At 37.4% G+C, this 24,210-nt stretch overlaps 1 protein-coding gene across 11 annotated transcripts in view; it reads left to right on the top strand.

Moving 5' to 3' along the window:
* Nucleotides 1-24,210, top strand: part of Spg11 (SPG11 vesicle trafficking associated, spatacsin) — a 127,668-nt gene that overhangs the window by 19,785 nt on the left and 83,673 nt on the right. For 10 of the 11 annotated variants that reach the window (XR_015449734.1, XR_015449728.1, XR_015449727.1 and 7 more), the window contains 7 exons: nt 164-301; nt 483-934; nt 2,315-2,460; nt 14,373-14,505; nt 20,220-20,375; nt 20,901-21,076; nt 23,023-23,199. Coding sequence is in view for 1 of the 11 variants with exons in the window: in XM_004861718.4 (XP_004861775.2) it covers nt 164-301; nt 483-934; nt 2,315-2,460; nt 14,373-14,505; nt 20,220-20,375; nt 20,901-21,076; nt 23,023-23,199 (1,378 nt within the window). In the remaining 10 variants the exon portion in view is untranslated. Of the gene's footprint in view, nt 1-161; nt 302-482; nt 935-2,314; nt 2,461-14,372; nt 14,506-20,219; nt 20,376-20,900; nt 21,077-23,022; nt 23,200-24,210 lie in introns of those variants that run through there. The other variant, XR_015449736.1, reaches the window with a different exon arrangement.

Raw genomic sequence — 24,210 nt, 5'->3', positions numbered from 1 at the left:
TTCTTGATTTTGACTTTATCACTGTGCTGCAAGCAAGGGGAGATGAGTTCTATTCAGCAGAGTATTTGTCTATACTGTTCCTTCTCTGTGACCCCTTCCCCATTTTTAACACAAATTTGGGTTTGATCATCATTTTTACTATCGCTCTCATTTTTAAACGTAGGCAACATCCAGGATACTTACTATGTAAAAGAACATTAGAAGACCTTCCTGTTCAAGGACTTAAGGGGATAGATGAAGATGATCCTGTTAACTCTGTCCACAGCATGAAACTGACCAAGTTTTCCTTCCAAGTTGATAGGTACAGAAACTTCCTTTTATGATTTAGTTTATTTCCAGTTTTTTTTTCATGCTGACACTGTATCTTTTCACTAAAGGTCTTTACGAGGTTGATACTTATTTTTTAAAAAGCATGTTTGGCCTGGTTTAGTGTTCTTACTTAAGGCCTTTCACTGTAACCAATGTGTTACTCTGTCTTCCAGGTCTTGGAATGCCCAGCTATTATCATTGAATGAAAGAATAAAGAGCTCCAAACTAGAGATTTCTTGTTGTGCTCCATGGTTCCAGGATATTTTACATTTGGAGTCTCCTAAATCTGGTAATCGTGGTACCAGTGTGCCAAGCTGGGTTTTTGTTTCACAGGACATAATGCGGGACCAGTATAATCTTCCACAGAAAGATCATGCCCAGACCAGTGACCCTGGAAGATTCTGGAAAATAATGCACCTCAGTGAACAAGAGGAACCCACAGAACTTAACTGTGTGTCTGTGACAGGATTCACTGCACTGTTTACTTGGGCAGTGGAAATGAGTGACAAGTACACCATTCTCCTCTGGGATTTGGAGACCCAGGGGTTGCAGTGTTTCTCTCTTGGCCAGAAGTGTATTCCTGTAGACAGCAGTGGAGACCAGCAGCTGTGCTTTGTTTTGATGGGTAAGACTGTCTTGTATCAATCAAGTTGAAACACATACTGAGGGCTGTGGTTTCTTAATATATTTTACTTCTGCCCTGGTCCCTACACTTGGCTTCTTTTCCCTTGAGGTGGTAATCATCCATGGATGATATCTGGTCTTCGTCTTGGTAGCATTGTCTCATATTTTGATATTTAATTAAGATCATTTCTCTCCAGCTAAATGCTAAGTTTAAGAGTAATGAAGGCGACTGGGGATGTAGCTCAGCTCCGGTGCACCTACCTGGCAAGCATTCAATCCCTGGTACTGGGGAGAAAAAGAGTAATGAAAATTAAAATTTTAACCCAGAGAATCTTAATTTGACTTCAGTTCGTACAATCAGTGGTTGCAAACTGGCTGCTCATGGACCATGCATGAAGTACAAATTTATTTTGTTTAGTTGGTACTATCTAGATTTGTTTAAAAGAATTAGAAGATTTTACACAAAATCTAGATTTCCAGGTATTACTGATCTAACAATACTAGGCTAGTATTCCTGCACAGGAACTTAAAAGTTGAACCTAAATTTCAATTGTTTTTTACGATGGGGCATTTTATTTCTGTTTATCTTGCACTCTACTTACTACCTCATGGCCCATAGGTGTTTTGATGTGTCACATATGCTTCATTGAGCACTTATCCTGTAACTTAGAAGGGTTGTGATTGAACTGTTTCTTCTTCAGTACTCAAATTTTGGTAATCATGTATTTGTGTGTCAGGAATATGATTTTTTTTTTTTGGTACCAGGGATCAAATTCTGGTCCTTGCACTCACAGAGCAGGCAGCAACACCACTGAGCTAAATACCCAGCCCAGGAGGATGCTATTTTATTTTTGTTTTGTTTTTTATTTTTTTGTTTTTGGTACTGGCGATCGAACTCGGGTCCTTGCGCTTGCGCAGCACATGGCGAAACCACTGAGCTAAATCCCCAGCAAGGATGCTATTTTATTATAGTAAACTATAAACCTAACATCACTGTAAATAATTAAAGGTTCCAGGTATCAGTTGTACAAGATAATTTAAGATAGAAATGTGAAATTCAGTGCTGTTTCATAGGATGCATTTTTTTGTTGCTGCTTTTTGTGGTACTAGAGTTTGAACCCAGGGCCTCACTTAAGCTGTGTGAGCACTCTGCCCCTGAGCTACATCTCAAGCCCCACTTCATATAAGAATTTGCTTGTGATTATTATTTTAAAAATAAAAATCTTGAAAACATTAAAAAACCATGAGTTTAAAGTCATAATACATGATATCCAGTAAATATATTTATAACTACAATACTGAAGTTTTAAATAATTAGAGATTCCTAGTTCTAAAACCTGTCCTAGTAATTTATGAAATCTAATTTTTATTTTTCCTGTAGAAAATGGACTCTCTTTGATTTTGTTTGGTTTGACTCAAGAGGAATTTTTAAACAGACTAATGATCCATGGAAGTGCCAGCATTGTGGACACTCTTTGTCATCTCAACGGGTGGGGGAGGTGCTCAATTCCCGTACATGCACTAGAGGTAACAGAATTAAATGTCTGTAGAACTTTACTTGCTGACACTTACTCTTTTTTTGAATGAGGATCTGAGAGAATTCATTTAGCCTAGCAGCAAAAAGAACTAATCTTTACCCATTCATTTGCTCTGGTCTGTTTCCTTTCTCTAACTGCTTAGTAGTTTACCCTTTTTGATTTTAAAAGATAAGAGATATGATAGGCTGGGGATTTAGCTCAGTGGTTCCACTGCCTGCCTGAAAGCACAAGGTCCCGAGTTGATCCCTGGTACCAAAAACAAAAAAGATAAGAGGTGATAAGAGATTACAGCCAGGCATAGTAGTGCACACCTATAATTCCAGCACTACAGGACTGCTGCAGATTCAAGGCCAACCTGAGCTACATAGTGAGTCCAAGGCCAGCCTGAATTACACGTGAGACCCTATCTCAAAAAAAAAAACCAAAAAACCCCAAAAAACTAAAAGTGAAAGCAAGCTCTGGAAAGCTTGAGTTTCTGTTTTGCTACTTGTTTCCTTATCCAGCTTTAGAAAATATAACCTGAGTTTATATAACATTTTATAATTCACACATACTCATATTTATTATCAATTTTTGTCCTAAAAACAAAATTGCATGTGATAAATTGGGTAGTTTTATTGTCTTCATTTAATAGATGAGGAATCTTGGAGTCAGAATGGTTGAGTGAGTGACCCAAAGCCATAGGAATAAAGACAGACTCTAGATTCAAAGTCAGGACACTTTCTGCAGTGCTACACAGTGCCCAAAAGACAGTAATCTTATGTTCCAAGGGTTTTTTAAAATGACAGCTTTTATGAGCTATAAATAATGTATATACCATAAAATTCAACCTTTTAAACTTTACAATTTTGTGCTTTTTAGTATATTCAGAATTGTCCAGCCAGCACCAGTAATTCCAAAACATTTTCATCACCCCAAAAAGAAACCCCATACCCATTAGCTTTTTTTTTTTTTTAAGTGCAGGCTGCCCTTGAACTCACAGTGATCCTCCTGCCTCAGCCTCCTCAGTGTTGGGATTACAAGCATGTGCCACCAAGCTTGGCTCCCATTAGCATTTATTTTCTATTTATTCCTCACTGCCCCCAAGTCCCAAACCCTAATCTAATTACTGACTCTAGTTTTTCCTATTCCATACTTTTCGTATATATGGAATTATGTTTTCAAGGTTCACCTGTGTTCTAGAATGTAGCATCTAGATTCACCAACTGTTAATATTTTACCACATTTGTTTTGTGTGTACTTTTTTCAATCCAGCTATATCATTTGCTATGTTGCTTCCAAGCTTTAGCTATTATGAGTTGTATTGCTATAAACATAAGTTAGTATGTATCACTGTAATGTGCTGTCTTTAACTCTTTGAAGAAGATCCCTACAAGAGGAATAGCTCGGTCAAATAGGATTTCTGTGTTTTGTTTTGTTTGTCTGTTTGTTTTTTGTTACTGGGGATCGAACTCGGTCCTTGGGTCCTTGCGCTTGTGAGGCAGGTGGCAGAACCACTGAGCTATTTGTTTTGTTTTTTGAGACAGGATCTCACTATGTAGTTCAGGCTGTCCTTGAGCTCACTATGTAGCCCAGGCTGGCCTCAAACTTACTGCAGTCCTGCCTCAGCCTCCCAAGTGCTGGGATTACAGGTATGTGCTACCATGCCTGGATGATTTCTTGATGATAGCCATTCTTTCTAGAGTAAAGTGGAATCTCAGTGTTGTTTTTATTTGCATTTCTCTCGTGATGATGAACATTTCTTCATGTATTGGCCATTTGTACTTCTGAGAAGTGTCTATTATTTCACTTGCACATTTTTTTATTGAGTCTTATTTTGAGGTCTGTATAGTTTTTGAGATTTTAATATATTCTAGATGTCAGTCCTGTGTTGGAGGAGTAGCTGGCAAAATTGTTCTCCAATTCTGTAGGTTGTCTCTTTACCTCTGTTGTTTCCTTTGCTGTGCAGAAGTTTTTTTTTTTAATTTAATGTAATCCCATTTGTTGGTTCTTCATGTTATTTTTTGTGCAGTTGGGGTTCTGTTCCAAAAGTCCTTGCCTATGCCTGTGTCTTCAAGAGTTTTAACGTATTTTATCTTCTAACAGATCAAGTATTTCAGTTTTAATATTTAGATCTTTGATCCATTTTGATTTTAGTTTGGTACATGGTGAGAGATACGGATATAGATTCAATCTCCTGCATGTGGATAGCCAGTTTTCCTAGTACCATTTATTAAAGAGGCTATTTTTCTTCATGTTTTTGGCCCTTTTGTCTAATATCAAATGACTTAATGTGTCTGAGGTTGTTTCTTCATCTTCTGTTCCGGTGATCCACATGTCTGTTTGGTGCCAGTATCACGCTGTTTTTTATCACTGTAGCTTTGAAGTATAACTTGAAGTCTGGGATTGTGATGCCTCTTGTTTTGCTCTTGTTGCCCAGGATTGCTTTTGCTATTCTGGGTCTCTTCTGGTTTCATATGAATTTTAGGATTATTTGTTCTAGTTCTGTTGGTATTTTGATTAGGATTGCATTAAAAAAATATATATATATGTATATATATATATATGTGTGTGTATATATATATATATGTATATATATATATATATACCCACATATATATATATATATGAGTTTTAGCAGTACAGCCATTTTAACAATGTTGGTTCTGCCTATCCAGGAACAGGGGATAGTTTTCCATTTTTTGATGTCCTCTTTGATCTTTTTCAGAGTACTGTAGTTTTTGTTGTAGAGATATTTCACTTACTCAAGTTAGATTGTCATTTGCCTTAGTATTTAATTTTTCTTGATGCTCTTGTGAATGGCATTGTTTTCCTTATGTCTTAGGGAGTTCGTTAAAGGTTTACAGGAACGCGTTGACTTTTGTATTTTGCTACATGCTGAATTTGATTATAAATTCTAGGAGTCTTTTGGTAGAATTTTTTCTGTCTTCTATGTAGAGGATCATGTCATCTGCAAATAATGATATTTTGATGTCTTCTCAAACATATTCCTTCTATTTTTTAATTAAAAAAATTTTTTTTGTATATCCTTTTATTGGTACATTTTAGGTGTACATTATAATGACATTCATCATCGGAGATATGCACCTTTACATACTCTGTCTCTTGGTTTTTTTTTTTTTTTCCCCCTTCCCCTGTCCTCCCTTCAACCCCTCCATCCCTCCCTATTTACAAAGACTGTTTTCTTTTTTTCATTTTCTCATATTAATTCATTCCCTTCTTTCCTTTCCCCTACCCCTCCCACTTCCCCTTCCCCTTTCCCCCTTTTCTTCCTATTTTCACATTATCTATTGTACCTTTTAGTCCTGATTTACACTTTCAGTTTCTCACACTAGAGAAACTATTTGGTATTTGCACGTGTGTGTCCTATTATTTCATTTAAGAGTATCACCTCAATGTGCATCCATTGAACTATAAATGTCTCTGATTTCTGGTTTTTGATGGCTGAGTAGTACTCCATTTTATAAAAAGAACACATTTTCTTGATCCAGTCTCTAGTTGATGGGCATTTGGGCTGTTTCCAAGTTTTAGCTATTACAAACTGTGCTGCTGTGAACATGGGTGCACATATATCACTGTGGTATGATTCTTTCAATAGCCGGGTCAAATGGGACTTCCAGTCCTCATTCTTTTAGGTATCTCCATACTGATTTCCACAGTCGTTGCACCAGTCTACACTCCCATCAGCAGTGGAGCAATGTTCCTTTTTCCCCACATCCCCACCAGCATTTGTTATTGGTTGATTTCATGATAGCAGCCATTCTTTCTGGGGTGAGGTGGAATCTCAGTGTTGTTTTCATTTGCATCTCTTGAATGACCAGTGATGTTGAACATTTTTTCATATATTTATTTGCCATTTCTACTTTGAGAAATGTCTGTTCATTTCAGATGCCCATTTTTGGATTGGGTCTTTAAGTTTGGGAGGTCTGATTTTTTTAAGTTCTTTATAGATTCAAGATAGTAGACCTTTGTCTGAGGGACCGCTGGTGAAAATTTTTTCCCACATCATGGGTTGTCTCTTCGCACTGCTGGCGGTTTGTCTTGCTGTGCAGAAGCTTTTTAGTAAGAAGAGATCCCACTTGTTGATTGTTTGTACTAGTTCACGGGCAACTGAGGTTTTGTTCATAAAGTCTTTTCCTACACCAGTGTCTTTGAGAGTTCTACCTAACCTCTGTTCCAGCCAGTTCAGCGTTTCTGTTTTTATATTTAGATCTTTAATGCATTTCGATTTTCATTTAGTGCGTGGTGGGAGATATAGTTCTAGTTTTAGTCTTTGGCAAGTTGAAACCCAGTTTCTCCAGCACCATTTATTAAAGAGGCTATCTTTCTTCCAGTGAGGGTATTTGGCTCCTTTGTCAAAGATGAGGTGGCTGAATGTGTCTGGAGTTGTTTCTGCATCTTCTAATCTGTTCCAGTGGTCCTCACATCTGTTTCTTTGCCAGTACCATGCTGTGTTTGTCACTGTAGCTTTACAGTATAGTTTCAAGTTGGGGATTTTAATATCCACTGCAGTGTCTCTATTCCCTAGAATTGCTTTTGCTATTCTAGGTGTCTTCTTGTTCCAAATGAATATTTGGATTGTTTTCTTAAGGTCCATGAAGTATGCTGCTGGGATTTCAATTGGGATTGCATTGAATCTATATAGCACTTTTGGGAGTATGGCCATTTTCACTAGGTTGATCCTTCCTACCCAGGAGCAGGGGATGTCTTTCCATTTTCTGACATCATCCTCAATCTCTTCTTTCAAAGTGCTATAGTTTTCAGAGAAGAGGTCTTTGATTTCTTTTGTTAGGTTGATTCCTAGATATTTCAGTTTTTTGAATGCTATTGTGAAAGAAATTGTTTGCTCTATTTCTCTCACAGTCTGTTTGTGTAGAGGAAAGCTATTGATTTTTGTGTGCTGACCTTGTATCCAGCTACTTTACTGAATTTGGTCATTAAGTCTAGAAGATTTTTTGTGGAGTTCTTGGGGTCTTTGATAGAGAATATCATGTCATCTGCAAATAATGACAATTTGACTTCTTCATTTCCTATCTTTATTTCTTTTATTTCTTTCTCTTGTCTTATTGCCCTGGCTAATATTTCCAAAACTATATTGAACAAGAGAGGTGATAGTGGACATGCTTGTCTTGTTCCTGATTTTAGTGTGAAGGATTTCAGGTTTTGACCATTTAGTATGATATTGGCTGTTGGCTTTTCATAGATGGCTTTTATCAGATTGAGGTACAGACCGTCGTTCTGATTTTTTGTAGGGTTTTTATCATAAATGTGTGTTGGATTTTGTCAAATGCTTTTTCTGCATCTATTGAGATGATCATATGGTTTTTGTCCCTGACTCTATTGATATAGTGTATTACATTGATTGATTTGTGTAAGTTAAACCATCCCTGCACCCCTGGGATCAATCCTACTTGGTCATTGTGTATGATCTTCTTGATGATCTTCTGCATTGTATTTGCCAGTATCTTATTAAGGATTTTTGCATCTATGTTCATTAGTGAGATTGGCCTATAGTTGTGTTTTTCAGTTGCTTCTTTCTCTGCTTTGGGGATCAAGGTGATGCTTGCTTCCAGGAATGATTTTGGGAGTATTGCTTCCCTTTCAGTTTCATTGAAGAGTTTAAACAGTAGTGGCAGTAGTTCCTCTCTAAATGTCTTGTAGAATTCAGCAGTGAAGCCATCAGGACCTGGGCTTTTCTTAGTTGGTAAGTTTTTAATTATGTTTTCAATTTCATTGATTGATATTGGGTTGTTTAGAATTTTTAGGTCTTCTTCATTCAACTTTGGTAATTCATTCGTGTCTAGGAATCTGTCCATTTCTTCTGTGTTTTCCATCTTACTGGCGTATAGGTTCTGGAAGTAGGTATTGATGATCCTCTGGATTTCAGCTGGGTCTGTTGTAATTTCACCCTTTTCATTTCTAGTTGCATGGCTTTGGGCCTTTTCTTTCCTTTTTCTGATAAAGTTGGCTAAGGGTTTGTCAATTTTGTTGATTCTTTCAAAGAACCAACTTTTAGCTTCATAGATTTTTTGTATTGTTTTCTTAGTCTCCATTGCATTGATTTCTGCTCTGATCTTTATAATTTCCTCCCTTGTATGAGCTTTGGGTTTGTCCTGCTCTTCTCTTTTTAGAATTTGAGGCTCAGCATCAGGTTGTTTAATTGGGCTAACTCTGTTTTCCTAATGTGAGTGTTCACTGCTATGAATTTCCCTCGTAAGACTGCTTTCATTGTGTCCCATGGATTCCGATATGTTGAGTTGTCATTGTCATTTATTTGAAGGAACTGTCTGATTTCTTCTTTAATTTCCTCTGTGACCCATTGGTCATTCAGAAGTGTGTTGTTCAATTTCCATGTGCTTATGAAGTTTTTGCTATGGATCTCCAATTTCATTTTTGTTTGTTTGTTTGGTACCGGGATCAAACTCAGGACCTTGGGCTTGCGAGGTAGGCGGCGGAACCACTGAGCTAAATCCCCGGCCCGGGATCTCCAATTTCTTTGCACTATGGTCTGATAATATACAGGGGATAACTTCAATTCCTTTGCACTTAGCCAAATATGTTCTATGAGTGAATATGTGGTCTATTTCAGAGAACGACCCATGTGCAGCTGAAAAGAATGTGTATTCTGATTTTGTGGGGTGGAACACTCTGTAAACATCTAAGTTCATATGTTCAAGAGTTTGATTGAGTTCTAGTATTTCATTGCTTGATTTTTGTCTACTCGATCTATCTGTGACAATGGGGTATTGAGGTCCCCCACTGCTATTGTATTAGTGCTTATATGGTTTTTCATGTCTGTTAGTATTTGTTTTATAAAGTTGGGTGCACTAGTGTTTGGTGCATAGATATTTATGATCGTCATCTCTTCCTGTTGGATTGTTCCCTTTACAAGGATGTAGTGTCCTTCTTTGTCTCTCTTAATCCGTGTTGGTTTGAAATCCACTTGGTCTGCAAAGAGGGATAGCTACTCCTGTTCTTTTTCAAGTTCCTGTCTCATTGAGTATTGTTTTCCACCCTTTAACTTTCAGTCTGTGAGTTTCTTTTTGAATTAAGTGTGTTTCTTGTATGCAGCATATTGTTGGATCTTGCTTCTTGACCCTTTCTGCCAGTCTGTTTTTTTTGATTGGTGAGTTGAGACCATTAACATTGATGGTTATAACTGATACATATTGACTTATCACTGTCATGACTTTTTCTTTTTGTTTGATCCTCCTCCTTTGCTTTTTTTTTTTTTTGGTAGCGGGGAGTGAACTCTGGTCTTTGTGCTCGTGCAGCAGGCGGCGAAGCCACTGAGCTAAATCCCTGGCCCCCCCACCTTTGTTTTTAATTTCTTGTGCCCGGTGGATTCATTCTGCTCTGGTTCCTGGGATTGTCATCCTCATTGCCTTTTCCTGGGATTTTGTCTAAAATTTTTTAGAGTGCTGGTTTGGTATTCATGAAGTTCCCAACGTGCTCTTTGTCATGAAAGTATCTTATTTCACCATCAATTTTGAAAGATAGTGTTGCATGGTACATCAGTCTGAGTTGGAGGTTGTTTTCTTTTAGGGCTTGAAACATCACTCCAAGCTCTTCTTGCTTTGAGGGTTTGCATTGAGCAGTCTGCTGTGATTCTGATGGGCTTTCCTTTGTATGTGATTTGTTTCTTTTCTCTAACTGCTTGTAGAATTTTGTTCTTCTGTTGAATTTCTGGAATCTTAACAATTATATGCCTATGTGTAGATTTTTTTTTTTTGATCAAGGCTAGTTGGAGTTCTATATCTTCGCTTATCAGTATGTCAAATTCTTTTCCCCTGCTTGGGAAGTTTTCTGCCATCACTTCTGTAAATGTTTTTTTTATGTCATCTGCACTCTCTCCTGTTACTTCATTGACTCCAATCAGTCTTATGTTACTTTTCTTTGCATCGTCTAACAGCTGCTGGAGTGATTTCTCATGGTTGCTTACAATTTTAAAGAATTTTTTCTTTTCCTGTTCACTAATTGCAATCTTATCTTCTATATCAGAAATTCTGTCTTCACATTGGCTCATTCTGCTACATAGACTTTCGGTGGAGTTTTTAATTTCCTGGAAATCTATTTGCATCTGTTTTATAGATTCCATTTGTTTCCTGTGTTGGGATGCCATCATGTTCCTCAGGTCCTCTATTTTTTATCTGTATGCTCTCTATATTTATTAATCATGTCTTGCACTATGGGCTCAGTCTTTGTTGTTATGTGGGAAATTATTTCTGATTTCATATTTTTCCAGATCCTCTTTTGTTGCCAGTTTGGAGAGTCCAGGTGGTTGAGTATCAGAGTGTTCCATCTTGTTTCCCTTTGGGGTTGCTATAGGTGATCTGGAAGTCTCTTTCTGAGGCTTGTTTACCTGTCTTCCTATTTCGACGGGAGTGGGGGGTTGGGGGGTGTATGTTCCCAGCCTGTGTCTCACCTCCTCTGTGCTGGGAGCTGTGGCACGTCTACCTGGAAGCCTCCTCCTGGCTGGGAGCTGTGGTACACTGACCTGGAAGTCTTCTTTGGGCTGGGAGCTGTGGCACGCCAACCCTGAGGCCTCCTCTGTGCTGGGAGCTGTGGCATGCCTCTCTATCTCTTTATCTCCTTCCTCATTGCTCTAATGTTTCTAATACTATTTTTTTTTCAAATACTATACTATATTGAACAGGTGTGGTAATAGTGGACATTCTTGTCTTGTTTCTAATTTTAGCGGTAAAGCTTTCAGCTTTTCATCATTTAATATATTGGCAATAGGCTTTTCATAAATACCTTTTATCAGATTGGGATTAGATCCTTCTATCCCTATTTCCTTTAGAATTTTTATCATGAATGGATGTTGGATTTTGTCTGCATCAATTGAGATGGTCATGTGATTTTTTTCCTTACTACTGCTTATCTGATGTATTACATTTGTTGATTTGCTTATGTTGAACCATCCCTGCATCCCTGGGATAAAGCCTACTTGGTCATGCTGTATGATATTTTTGATGATTTGTTGCATTCTGTTTGCCAGTTTCTTATTGAGGATTTTTGCATCTATGTTCTTAAAGAGATTGTCACTTGCCCATTTATTGATTAGGCTATTTGGGGTGTTTTTGTTGTTGTTAGGGTTTTTTTGGTGTTTTTTGCTCTCTCTCTCTCTCTCTCTCTCTCTCTCTCTCTATATATATATATATGTATATATAGTTGACAAAAATTTTCTCCCATTCTGTAGGCTGACTTTTCAGTCTTAGTTGTTTCTCTTGCTGTGCAAAGATTTTAATTTAATGTGGTTCCATTTGTTGATTCTTGATATTATTTCCTATGCTATTGCAGTCTCTTATTCAATAAGTCATTGTCTGTGCCAACAGCTTCAAGTGTTTCCTCTCATTTTTTTTTACCAGTTTCAAAGTTTCCAGGTCTTCTACGTAGGTTTTTGATCCATTTTTTTTTTGGTCCACTTTTTAATTGATTTTGTGCAGGGCTAGAGATAGGGATCTAGTTTTGATCTTCTACAAGTGGATATCCAGTTTCCCCAGCTTAAGTTTTTAATTCTCATGGTCCAAAATTAGATGGCTGTTATTGCATGGGCTTATTTCTGTGTTCTGTATTCTATACCATTGATCTATGTATCAGTTTTTATGCTAGTGCTATGCTGTTTTTGTTATGGCTTTGTAGCATAATTTGAAATTAGATATTGTGATGCCTCCAGCCTTGCTCTTTTTGCTTGGGATTGCTTTGGTTATTCTGGTCTTTTATGTTTTCATATGAATTTTAAGATTTTTTTTTCCTAGTTTTGTCAAGAGTGTCATTGGCATTTTGATGAAAATTGCATTGAATCTTTACATCACTTCTGGTAATATGACCATTTCAACGTTAATTCTGCCAACCCATGAACATGAATGGTCTTTCCATCTTCTTATGACTTTTTCAATTTCTTCAGTAATCTCAAATTTTCATTGTGAAATCTTTCAACTCCTTGGTTAGATTGATCCCTAGGTATTATATCTTTTATGTATGTATATATTTGTTTATTAGCTATGGTGAGCAAAATATTTTTGCCTGGTTTCTTTTTCAGCTAGTTTATTGGTGTATAGAAAAGCTGTTGATTTTATGTTCTGCTACTTTGTTGAATTTGTTTAGCAGCTCTTACTGTCTTTTGGTAGAGGCTTTAGGGTCATCTAAGTAAAGGATCTTTTTGGGTGTTTTTTGTTTGTTTTTGAGATAAAGTCTCACTATGTAATTCAGGCTGGCTTTAAACTCACTATATAGTCCAGGCTGGCCTCGAACTCATGGCAGTCCTCCTGCCTCTGCCTCAAGTGCTGGGATTATAGGCATGCACCAGGATCATATTTTCTGCAAACAGGATAATTTGACTTTTTTTGTTGTTATTGTTTGCCTAAACCATTTGAAGGCTGCAGACTTCACTGTGAATACTTTAACATATATCTCCTCAGAAGAAAAATGTTCTCTTATTTAATCATACATAATTCCTCCCACCACCCAGAGCAAAAGTATAGTTAATTTATGATGTCCCTCTGGGGCCATTTACTTTTCTAGTTCATTCCTTATTTGGGAATGTCACTTTTCACAAACCCTTGTTTTGTCTTTTCTTCTCCATACTTCACCAGTGTTTCTCTCCCCAACCTCCCTTATATGTTAACATCCAGAAGTTAGACCCATTGTTTCTCAAAGTGTGGCCCCAAGACCACAAAAACAAATTCTTAGGCACCCTCCATACCTACTGAATCAAAAGTGTGGAGACAGGGCTTGGGGTCCACATTTTGACAAGTTTTCCATGTGAGTTTGTTTTGTTGTTGTTGTTTATGTGTTTTGCAGTGCTAGGGATTGAGCCAAAGACTTTGTGCACACTAGGCAAGTGTTTTACCACTGAGCTACACCCCCAGCCCTAGTCTGTGCCTTTAATGTGTTCTGTATAAGACTCCTCAAGATGCTTGTTAAAAAAGGTAGTCTGTTTTCCCTTTTCAGTTTATTGTTGTGGTTGTTCTTTTTTTTCTCTTGTGATAAAAGAAGTCATAAACCATGATAGAGTTTAATTTTTAAATTAGGTACAGTATGTTATGAACAATGACTAATAAATAGAATGGTTATAACAGAGACCATACAACAAGTTATATGAATATGACTTCTCCTATTTCTAGAAATTTACATTTAGTATTTTTGAACTTTAGTTGACCATAAATAACAGAAACCACACAAAGCAAAACCTCAGATAAGGGGGAACTACTGATTTCTGACAGAGGAGAGTATTTGTTATCAGTGTTCATTTATTTTTTATGTGTGTGGTGGGGACTGATTCAGGGATCAGTTAATTTATTATTAACCTAATATAAAATTTTAATTCATACAAATTGTAACTTAACTGTAAGGATGTTTCCCAAGTACTTAGCTTTGAATGGTTTTAGACCTGTAATGTTAGAGCTGGAAATGTTTTTTAGTCCTACCGTACCAGCCACTTGGGAGGCTGAGGCAGGAGGATCCTGCGTTTAAGGCCAGACTGGGCTACATAGCAAGACCTTGTCTTAAAAAAAAAAAATCCCAGATGTTTGCGTTGGGTTACATAATTAGTCATTTCTCTAATCATCACTAGAACCCAGGTACTGATGCAAAATAAAGATAGCCTGGGCTGGGGATGTAGCTCAGTGGTTCCCACCACCAAGCGCAAGGTCCCAAGTTTGATCCCCAGTACCAAAAACAAACAAACAAAAAAGATAGCCTTGTATCTCCTTAGTCTTGGACATCAAGTTCTAAAGTTGAAAAGAAACTATCCTGATTTTTTTTTTAGAGGACATCACTCTGTAGCCCAGGCTGGCCTTGAAATCACTAGCCTTCTGCGTCAGCAACCCCCCAAATGATGTTTTTTTCTTATTGTAATTTTTCTCTGATTTTTTCCCCCCTACTTACACACATTAGGCCGGGATAGAAAATCGGCAGCTTGATACTGTAGATTTCTTCTTGAAGAGCAAAGGAAATCTTTTTACTGCATCCTCAGAATCTTCTGTACCTGATCGATTTGATCACTTTCCATCCCAATTATATTTAAGAAGTAAGTAAAACAAGGACTTCTACACTTATAGGTATCATTTTAATTGCTTTCAAATTATTATGTTTTCTGATGACATTTTTAGTTGCCAAAACTCAGTCATGAGATTTATATACTTTGTGGAAACTTGAGTTTTCAAGAATCCATAAATGTTCCCATTCTAAGTGACATGTTTATTGTTTATATCCTATACTATGCTTAATATTTCTAGTATGAAAGGAGGTGATCTTTCAAATGCAAGATAATTTTATACAAGAAAGAATCAAATTCATTTGGAAAATTGGTTATCTTGCAGCTGTCTAAGATATTTATTGGCAGTACAGCTTTCTTGAGTTGTGAATTTGTTATAAGAATTTTCACCCTGATTCTTTTGCTTTTTGCTACTTTACTAGTACTTCTTTTTAAGATTTTATTTTTTCTGTTTAACAAATTAGAAGCCTAGCTTTTCTTCTTGAGCCAGGTAGCCATGAAAATTCTCTCCTTAGAGGGATGGAATAATAAGCTGTGTTTCCCTCTATATATTTAATATTATAATCTATTTTTTCCTACTTGATAATATATTATAGACATCTTTCTATAATATGCACTTACTAATTAAGGTGGCGTGGAGTATCATTGTATGGGCAATTTCATAATTTACCAAGCCAAACCCCTTTGGACAGTTAGATTGATTCCAGTTTTTAATTATTGGCCATGTGCCATAAATACTGTGTGTGTGTTTGTGTGTGTGTGATTTCACATATGTATAATTGTTTACTTGGGATAAATTCTAAATGTGGAATCTTCAGGACTAGGAGTATTCACAAAGTACATTCTTAATAGACTTGATAAATTATCCTCCAAAGAAAAGTTTCATTGATTTGTATTCTAGTTAATGGAGGAAAAAGACAATGTTTGTATCAATTCTCACTGAGAATATGAATTACAAATTTTCTTTTTAAAAAATTCTCATCTAGCTGGGTGTCATGGTGCGCGCCTGTAATCCCAGCACTCAGGGCTGAGGCAGGAGGACTGCTTTAAGTTCAGGGTCAGCCTGGGCTACTTAGTGAGACCCATTCTTCTCTTCACTCCTTCTTTCTCCTCTTCTTCCTCTTCTTCTCCTTCTCCTCTTCTTTTCATTTTTTTTTCTCTCTCTCATGTTGGGGGTCAAACCTATGGCCTGTGTCTGTTAGGCAAACACTCTGCTACTCACCTTATACCCCAATCCTCCCTCACTCTCTGTTTTGACTGCAGTTTGGTCTCTCTCTTTGCTGTTATTGTTGTTTGTTTGTTTTTTGAGACAAGGTCTCACATGTTCTGATTGGCCTTGAACTCACTATGTACCCCATGCTGGCCTTGATGAACTCAGTGATCCTCCTGCCTGAGCCTCCTGAGTACTGGGATTACAGGCATGTGGCTCCACGTTCAACCTTCCCCTATGAATTTGTAGTGTTCCCCGGTCTTCTAAATCTTCTTGAATGTATAGGAAGGGCCTAATTTGTGGTACCGAGTGGTGCTCCATCTGCAGTTGTGTGCTCATTTTTCACTTCTGCTGTTTGGTGGTCAGTGATCCCTCCTCACTCTTACCTGCACTACTGTGCTCTGAAGGGTGGGAATGGGTCTGGAATAAGCACGGGACTAAGCTTTACCTACTCTGCTGGGGGAGCCCCTGTTTCCCATAGTCCTCATTCACAGATACAGTTAGGTAGGGCCAATGTGGAGATGAAGAAACCACTTCATTAGAACTTCAGCTGCAAACAGAAGATGGGGCCTTACACTGCTTTCACCTGAGTACTGAAGTAAGTGTCTGCACTCACAGGTTCAAGTTCAGATTTCAGATTTGTCACTTTCCAAATTAGCTTGGGCAAAATTTACTTATCTTCTCTGACCCTCTGTTTCCTCACTAGGGAAAGGAAAAGTAATACTTGTGTCTTTGTTGAAAGGTATACATGAGATAGCATTTATAAAACACCATGTATAGTTCTTAAGATGTAGGTGCTCAGCAAAATGGTAGTTAACATTAGTAGCTAAACATGGTGGTGCCTGCCTGTAATCTCAGCTACGTAGGAGGCTGAGGCAGGAGGGTCACACATTCAAGGCTAGCCTGGGCTATATAGCAAGACCCTGTCACAAGCAATAAAACCAGTCAGTAATAACTGTTAGTAAGGAAGCTCCCCCGCCACCATCCCAGGCTCCTAGGGCAGAGAAGGTGAGCTGGTCCCAGCACCCGGAAGGAAGCTCCCCACCTCCATCCCAGGCTCCTAGGGCAGAGAAGGTGAGCTGGTCCCAGCACCCAGAAGGAAGCTCCCTGCCTCCATCCCAGGCTCCTAGGGCAGAGAAGGTGAGCCTCGTGGGTGCCAGAAGCAACCCCCCCCCCCGTGGAAATGAGAAGACACATAAACAAGCCTCAAAAACAGACTTCCAGATCACCTACAGCAACCCCAAAGGGAAACAAGATGGAACACTCTGATACTCAACCACCTGGACTCTCTGAACTGGCAACAAAAGAGGATCTGGGAAAGATGAAATCAGAAGGAATTACTCAGATAACAGCAAAGATTTTGCTCATGGTGCAAGACATGATTAATAAATCTAGAGAGGACACAGATAAAAAAATAGAGGATCTGAGGAACATGATGGAATCCCAACATAGGAAACAAATGGAATCCATAAAACAGACACAGATTTCCAAGAGATTAAAAACTCCATTGAAAGTCTGCACAGCAGAATGAACCAATGTGAGGATAGAATTTCACATATAGAAGATAAGATTGCAATTAGTGAGGAGGAAAAGAAAAATTGCTTTAAAATTGTAAGGGAACATGAGAAATCAATCCAGCAGCTGCTAGACGATGCAAAGAAGAATAACATAAGACTGGAGTCAATGAAGAAACAGGAGAGAGTGCAGATGACATAAAAAAAACTATTCACAGAAGTGATAGCAGAAAACTTCCCAAGGAGGGGAAAAGAACTTGACATACAGATAAGTGAGGCGTATAGGACTCCAGCTAGCCTTGATCAAAAAAATTCTACACATAGGTATATAATAGTTAGGATTCCAGAAATCCAACAGAAGAACAAAATTCTACAAGCAGTGAGAGAAAAGAAACAAATCACATACAAAGGAAAGCCCATCAGAATCACAGCAGACTGCTCAATGCAAACCCTCAAGGCAAGAAGACCTTGGAGTGATGTATTTCAAGCCCTAAAGGAAAACAGCCTTCCGCCCAGATTGATGTACCCTGCAAAACTATCTTTCAAAATTGATGGAGAAATAAGATACTTTCATGATAAAGAGCACCTCAGGAACGTCATGAATACCAAACTGGCATTCCAAAAAATTTTAGACAGTACCCTAGGAAAAGACAGTGAGGATCACAACCCCAGGAAACCCAGAAGAATGAATCCATTGGGTGTGACAAATTAAATGCAAAGGTGGAGAATCCAACAAAAAGAAAAGGTTATGACAAGACTTTTAAAACTTTGAACTTCATCTCCCTAATGAGTGTATAATTCAATCTTACTATTGTACTGATCAGTATTTTTCTGATTCTAATGTTGCACACCTTTCCTTGTGCTGTACTGGCTATTTATCATCTTATGTCTACATTTTAATTGGGTTGTCTATTAATGAGCTCTAAGAATTCTTTATATGTTCTGGTCATAGGTTATATGCATTGTAAATATGGTCTGTTTAAGGACTACTTTTCATTTTAATGCGGTCATTTAAAGTTCTAAATTTTGATAGAATCTCATTTATCAAGGTTTTTTCTTTTATACATCATGTTTTTTGTATCCTAGGTAGTTCTTGCCTACCCTGAATTCATAAATATTTTCCCTTATAATTTCTTCTTAAAGTTTCATAGTTTTAGGCTTTCTTATTTAGGTTCATAGATCCCTTCAATTTATTTTCATGTATGGAAAAAAAGGATTGAGATTAATTTTTTATATACGGATACCAGGTGTTCTAGTGCCGTTTGGTGAAAACACTACCTCTTCCTCGGCTCGTGAATTGAGTTTATATTCTATAAAATGCTAATGTTAAATAATCTTTCAAAACTCAGTGGACCATATATGTGTGGTTCTATTTCTAGATTCTCTGTTTTATTCAAATGATCTATATGTCTTTCCTTACACCAACACTGCCTTGATTACTGTAGCTTTAGAAGAAGTCTTAAAATTAGGTACTAAATGTCTTCCAACACTGTTTTTGTTTTTGTTTTTAACTTTTCTAAGTCCTTGGTACTCCTACATAACTTTTAAATTTCAATATCCAATTCTTCATTTATAGCAAGTATACACAGACCTGAATTTTTATATATACCTTGTGTTTTCTAATCCTGCTAAATTCAAGTACAAGTTCTAGGGGCTCCTAGAGATTTCTTAGTATTTTCTCTGTAGATGATCATTTCATCTACATATAAAGATTTTGCTTCTGCCGTGCCAATCCTATCCTAGTTGTGTCATTTTATTGCCAGACTATTTTGGTGGGGCCTAGGTTTCAAAGTTTAATGGACAGATAAAGAGTAAGCATATCTGCCCTTGTTCCCCACCTTAAGGAGAAAGCATTGTATCTTCTCCATTCACATAAGGCGTTCTCGCTGGAAGTATGGAGTACATGTCTTTAATCTGTTGAGAAGTTTCTGTTCTACTTCTAGTCGCTTGATAGCTTTTACTATGAACAGCTGTAGAATTTAGTCCAATACTTTTTCTCCAAGTAGTGACAGGATCATATGGCTTTTTCCTTTCCTCTGTTAAAATGATGACTTTTGGGGGTGGATCTTCCAATGCTGAACCAACACTGCCATCCCTATAACAAAACCACTTTCTACATCTTGCCAGATCTGAGTTCTAATAGTTTGTTTTGTTAAACAAATTTCTATCGATGTCCATACTTTTTTCTTCTATTATCTTTATCCAGTTTTAGGATTAGCACAATGTTGAGTTCCTAAAATGAGGGAAGAAGTGTTCCTTCTTTTTTCTGCTTTAATTGTTTGATATAATTTATCAGTTAAAATGTTTATAAGCCTGCTGTTGTCATATAGGTAGGTTTTCAAGCTAGGAATATACTTTCTTTAATAGGTGCTATTCAAATTTTATATTTCCTCCAGAGTTAGTTTCATTAATTTATCTTCCAGGGTACTTCTTAGAAGTTGTCAAATTTATTTCAAAAAAGATTTTTGTAATATGCTTCCTATATCCTTTTAAATTTTGTAAAAGCTGTGGTAATGTCTCCTAGATCTTAATATTGTAATTTAAAAAATGTATAACAGATATTGTGTAACAGGAAGAAAAGTTCTAAAAGAGCAGGGGAATTGGGAGGGGTAGGGGAAGGGAAAAAAGGGAAAGGAAAAAATATGGGAATAGGAAGAAAATGGAAAGAAGGTCTTTGCAAATAGGGAAGGGTTGAGGGGGTGAAGGGAGGGCAGGGGAAGGGGAAAAAAAATAAGAACCAAGAGACTCATGTAATGGTACAAGATCCCAATGATGAATGTAACTGTATTTTATACCTAAAATGTACCAACAAAGTTAATGGGGAAAATAAAAAAAAACAACAACTGTTAGTAACTGGAATCATTAAAGTTTGTAGGTAATAAGCCTATGTAAAAGTTTTATGAGCTTTGTGAAAGTAAGACATTGGTCCTTGTTTATACGTAGTGCAAGATGGTATTTTTGGATATGTTATTTTTACTGGGAGTCATCTGGTGTTCATGTTGATTGCTTTGGTTCTTTCTCAGATGTGGAAGAGCTGACACCAGCTTTGGATTTACTTTGTTCAGCAATTAAAGAAAATGATTCTGAAACCCAAAGCAAACAGTTTTCAGAACAGTTGCTTACTCTTACACTATCGTTCCTTAACAAACAAATAAAGGAGCTTTTTATTCACACTAAAGGTAAGAATAGCAGCAAGGAAGGGAGCAGTTGTACCATTCCTATGTTGGGACAGAGATACAAATGCTGCTTTTGCATGAAAGAGCTTAAGCCAATGAATTACCATTTATTAATGTTGAGTAAACTAGACATGTAATTGAATGAAATGAGGTTTTTTTGTTGCTTTTTGTTTTTTGGGTTTTTTTGGTACCGGGGATTGAACTCAGTTCCTTGCGCTTGGACAGCAGGCGGCGAAACCACTGAGCACTTAAATCCCGACCCCTGAAATGAGTTTTGACACTGGGAAACTTGGCAGAAAGGCCTGGGACTAAATGTGAACTGTGTGAAAACGACTACATTAAAATACTGGTACCTATACCTAGAAACAGCTTAAAACAAGAAATTTTAAAATATCAATTTTGAATTTTGGAATTCTTTAGGATTCTTCATAATTATGTCATAGCACATTCTTTCTCTGTCCCTCTTCCCTTCTATTTATGCGCACATACACATGAACTGGCATATTGGCATTTTCTGATTTTCCTTAGAGCTAGACGAACATCTACAGAAAGGAGTGAACATTTTGACCAGCTACATTAATGATCTTCGAACTTTCATGATAAAGTTTCCTTGGAAGCTAACAGATGCTATAGACGAATATGATGTAAATGAAAATATCCCTACAGTAAAGGAGAGCACTATTTGGGAGAAGCTCAGCTTTGAGGTAAATATAAGCAGTTACCACATTACTTTTATGTGCCAGATGCAGAGGCTCTGAGAAAGCAATAAAAGAAATTGAATTCAGAGTATAGTCTTGTGATTCAGAATCTTTAGCGAGGGCTTTAGATTTTATAGATACTGACATCTCTAGAACTGTTTATTTAATTCAGAACACAGTCAGGCTCCCTCTCAGGGGCAGGTTGGCATACTTGGATCCAAAAGCAAACATTGAGGTGGCTCCTCCCTCAGTGGCTTGGACCTATACAACCTCAGAGCCCTGCATTTCACCAGCCACTGAATCAACTGAGTTTCTCTTGTGATTAGATCTTAGCAAGTTTCTATTTTAGAACTTCATTGCTTGGAGGTGTGCTTGACTTGAATCCTATCTAAAATTCTCACTTATTTGCAGTTAATTTTTTTGTGTCCATTTGTTTGTATTCTTTTTTACAATAGAAGTTAACATAACCTAAATGTGCTGCCCTAAGACTTAGGGACTGAAAAATCCCTTCATTCACAAGGAGTGTAGGAGTTTTGGAAAGAGAAAAGCCAAAATTACTTAACATAGACAATAATCAGGAGTGAAAGAAGGTTGACTGCTGCTAGGTCCTCGAGTCTGTTGTTCTTGGGATGGAGGAACAGATAGGGAGGTACCTGGTGTGACCATTTTTTCTGTATCTCTTACTTATTCTTTAATCAGAAATGACCTGTTTTTCCTGCTATTGTTTAATTGAGACAGGGTTTTGCTGTATAGTTATTGAACTCACTATGTGGTCCAGACTGGCCTCAAAATTGATGTGATCCTCCTGCCTCAGCTTCCCGAGTGCTGGGATTACAGGCATGTGCCACCATGCCAGCTATCCTGCTCTTTTTTTTTTTCATTTTTTATTTTTGGTAGCAGGGATCGAACTCAGGGACCTTGCACTTTTGAGGCAGGCGCAATGCCACTGAGCTAAATTCCCGACCCCTATCCTGCTCTTTGTTCTGACTGCTTTTTCTGTTTCCTCCAAAGGCTTCTCTTCCTATTTTCACCCCTTTTGTGTTCTCTAAGGCACTATCCATGGTGCTCTACTCTTTTTATTCAAAATCACTGATTTTTAACTTTTTGGTGGTGAGTTTCAGTTCACTTTGATGAAAGCTGTAGACACTGTCCCCAAAAGCATGTATGTGAATGTGTGTGTAACACATACACAAAATTTTGGGCATGGCTTAATAGGGTTTACAGATTCCTTTAAGGCCCAGGTTAGCAATACTCCCTTTCTGTTGTCTCTGGAGTTTAGGTTTTTAGTTTATTTAGGTCTTTGTTTCTTCTCACTTGGATTACTGCAAAACCTAATACTGTGGTATCTTGACCTTGAATCGCTTCCATTTATTCTTCACGTTGCTTTCTGAATATTTTTCCTTAAAAAAATGTGTCTGGCCGATGCCTGCCTCGCTAGCACATGGTCCTGAGTTCGATCCCTGGTACCAAATAAAATGTGTCTGATAATATGCTTTTCAAGGATTTTAAATTTCATTTGCTATTCTTTTCAGCTTTTCTTTCAATTATATTGAATAGAGTTCCTTGAAGGCTCTACACGTGCTACTCCTTCTTTTTAGAACACAAATCTCCTTTTCTGCATATATATGTAGAACACTTGCATTGTTTTTGCTTGTTTTTTGTAACCTCTCTTCCATAGGTGAACCTCTTTTGGACCCTCATTTAGCGTCTTGGGATTCTCTTTTCATAGCCCTTATTAGTCAGCACTGTAATCAGTGCTTTATTTGTACTTCCTGCACTAGATTGCATTGTCTTGGAGAGTAGGATCTGCTTTAGTCAGCTTCATATCCCCTCCACCTAGTCCCAGATTTAGTAGTAGATTTTAGTTGATGCTCAAACAGTCCTATGTTGATAATTATAGTAAGAAAATAAAAAGGAACTTAAAAAGTGAATATTTTTCTTCCTTTTCCTAGGAAGTTATTGCTAGTGCTATTTTACACAACAAAATACCAGAGGCACAGACCTTCTTCAGGATGAATAATCATTCTGCTCAAAGACTTGAGGAGCTGATTAGAATAGGCCTAGATTTGGTCTTTGTCAATTTAAAAAAGAACAATATAAAGGAAGCCTCTGAGCTTTTGAAGAATATGGTGAGTAGTGTAATCCATTTTTCTGATCTTAAGTCCCCTAATTCTACCATTCCACCCTCTGTTTTTATCAGTTAAATTTTTCTTAAGATTCCATATGTAACTGTGATCATGCAGTATTTGTCTTTCTGTGTCTGGCTTATTTCACTTAACATAGTGTCCTCTGGGGTTTATCCGTATTGTGGCAAATGGTAGGATTTCCTTTTACCACTGAACTATATCTCTAGCTCCATTACCTTTTTTTTTTTTTTTTTTTTTTGGTACTGACGGTTGAACATAGAACTTCTTCCACACTAAGCAAGTACTCTACCGCTAAGTAACACTCCCAGCCTATTTTTAATTTTATTTGGAGACTAGGTCTTACTTGTTACCCAGGTTGGGCTCAAACTCATAATCCTCCTGCCTCAGCCTCCTCAATAGCTGGGAAGGATTTCCTTTTTAAGGCAAATGTTTCATTGAATATATACGTACCACATTTTCTTTATCCAATCATTTGTTGAAGAACGCATAGCTTGTTTTCATATCTCTTCAAGAGATGTTTTAAATGAAGTTTTCCATCACTTTCTGTCTGTTAGGCCTGGGACTTTGTCTAGAAAGAGACAGAGTCTTTGACAGAAACCTTCACACATGTCAGTGCATGCACAGGGCCTCATTGTTTGTTGGAGATCATTTTGTATTGTTCATGTGACCTCATAGATGTCATTTGAACTTTCTGGTGGATTATGCCTTTGCCTGGGCTTTCATGTTCCATGATTTTATGTCATTTGAGAATGAAAGTCCTAGAAGTAGAGCTCCTGGACTAACCTGAAATCTCCCCTAATCTGCATGGTTGGGTTCTTGCCCATGTTGTGCATGAAAATACAGAGAAGTAAACCTATATAAGAGGTTGTTTATGTTGACCTTTGTTTTCAAATGACTTATAGAAGATTGGTGCAGTCTTCATTGTTATAGTAGCCTGGCCTTACCTTAAAGTTCTGCCTTTGCTCTGACAAAATGCCTAAGGACTTTAGGGAT

Source organism: Heterocephalus glaber, unplaced genomic scaffold (assembly GCF_053883595.1).
Source record: "Heterocephalus glaber isolate CG9 unplaced genomic scaffold, H.glaber_assembly_v1.0 deba00000809, whole genome shotgun sequence".
In the NCBI taxonomy this organism is placed as follows: domain Eukaryota; kingdom Metazoa; phylum Chordata; class Mammalia; order Rodentia; family Bathyergidae; genus Heterocephalus; species Heterocephalus glaber.
The sequence above is the reverse complement of the archived record's forward strand: the minus strand, read 5'-3'. Positions and strand labels throughout refer to the sequence as shown.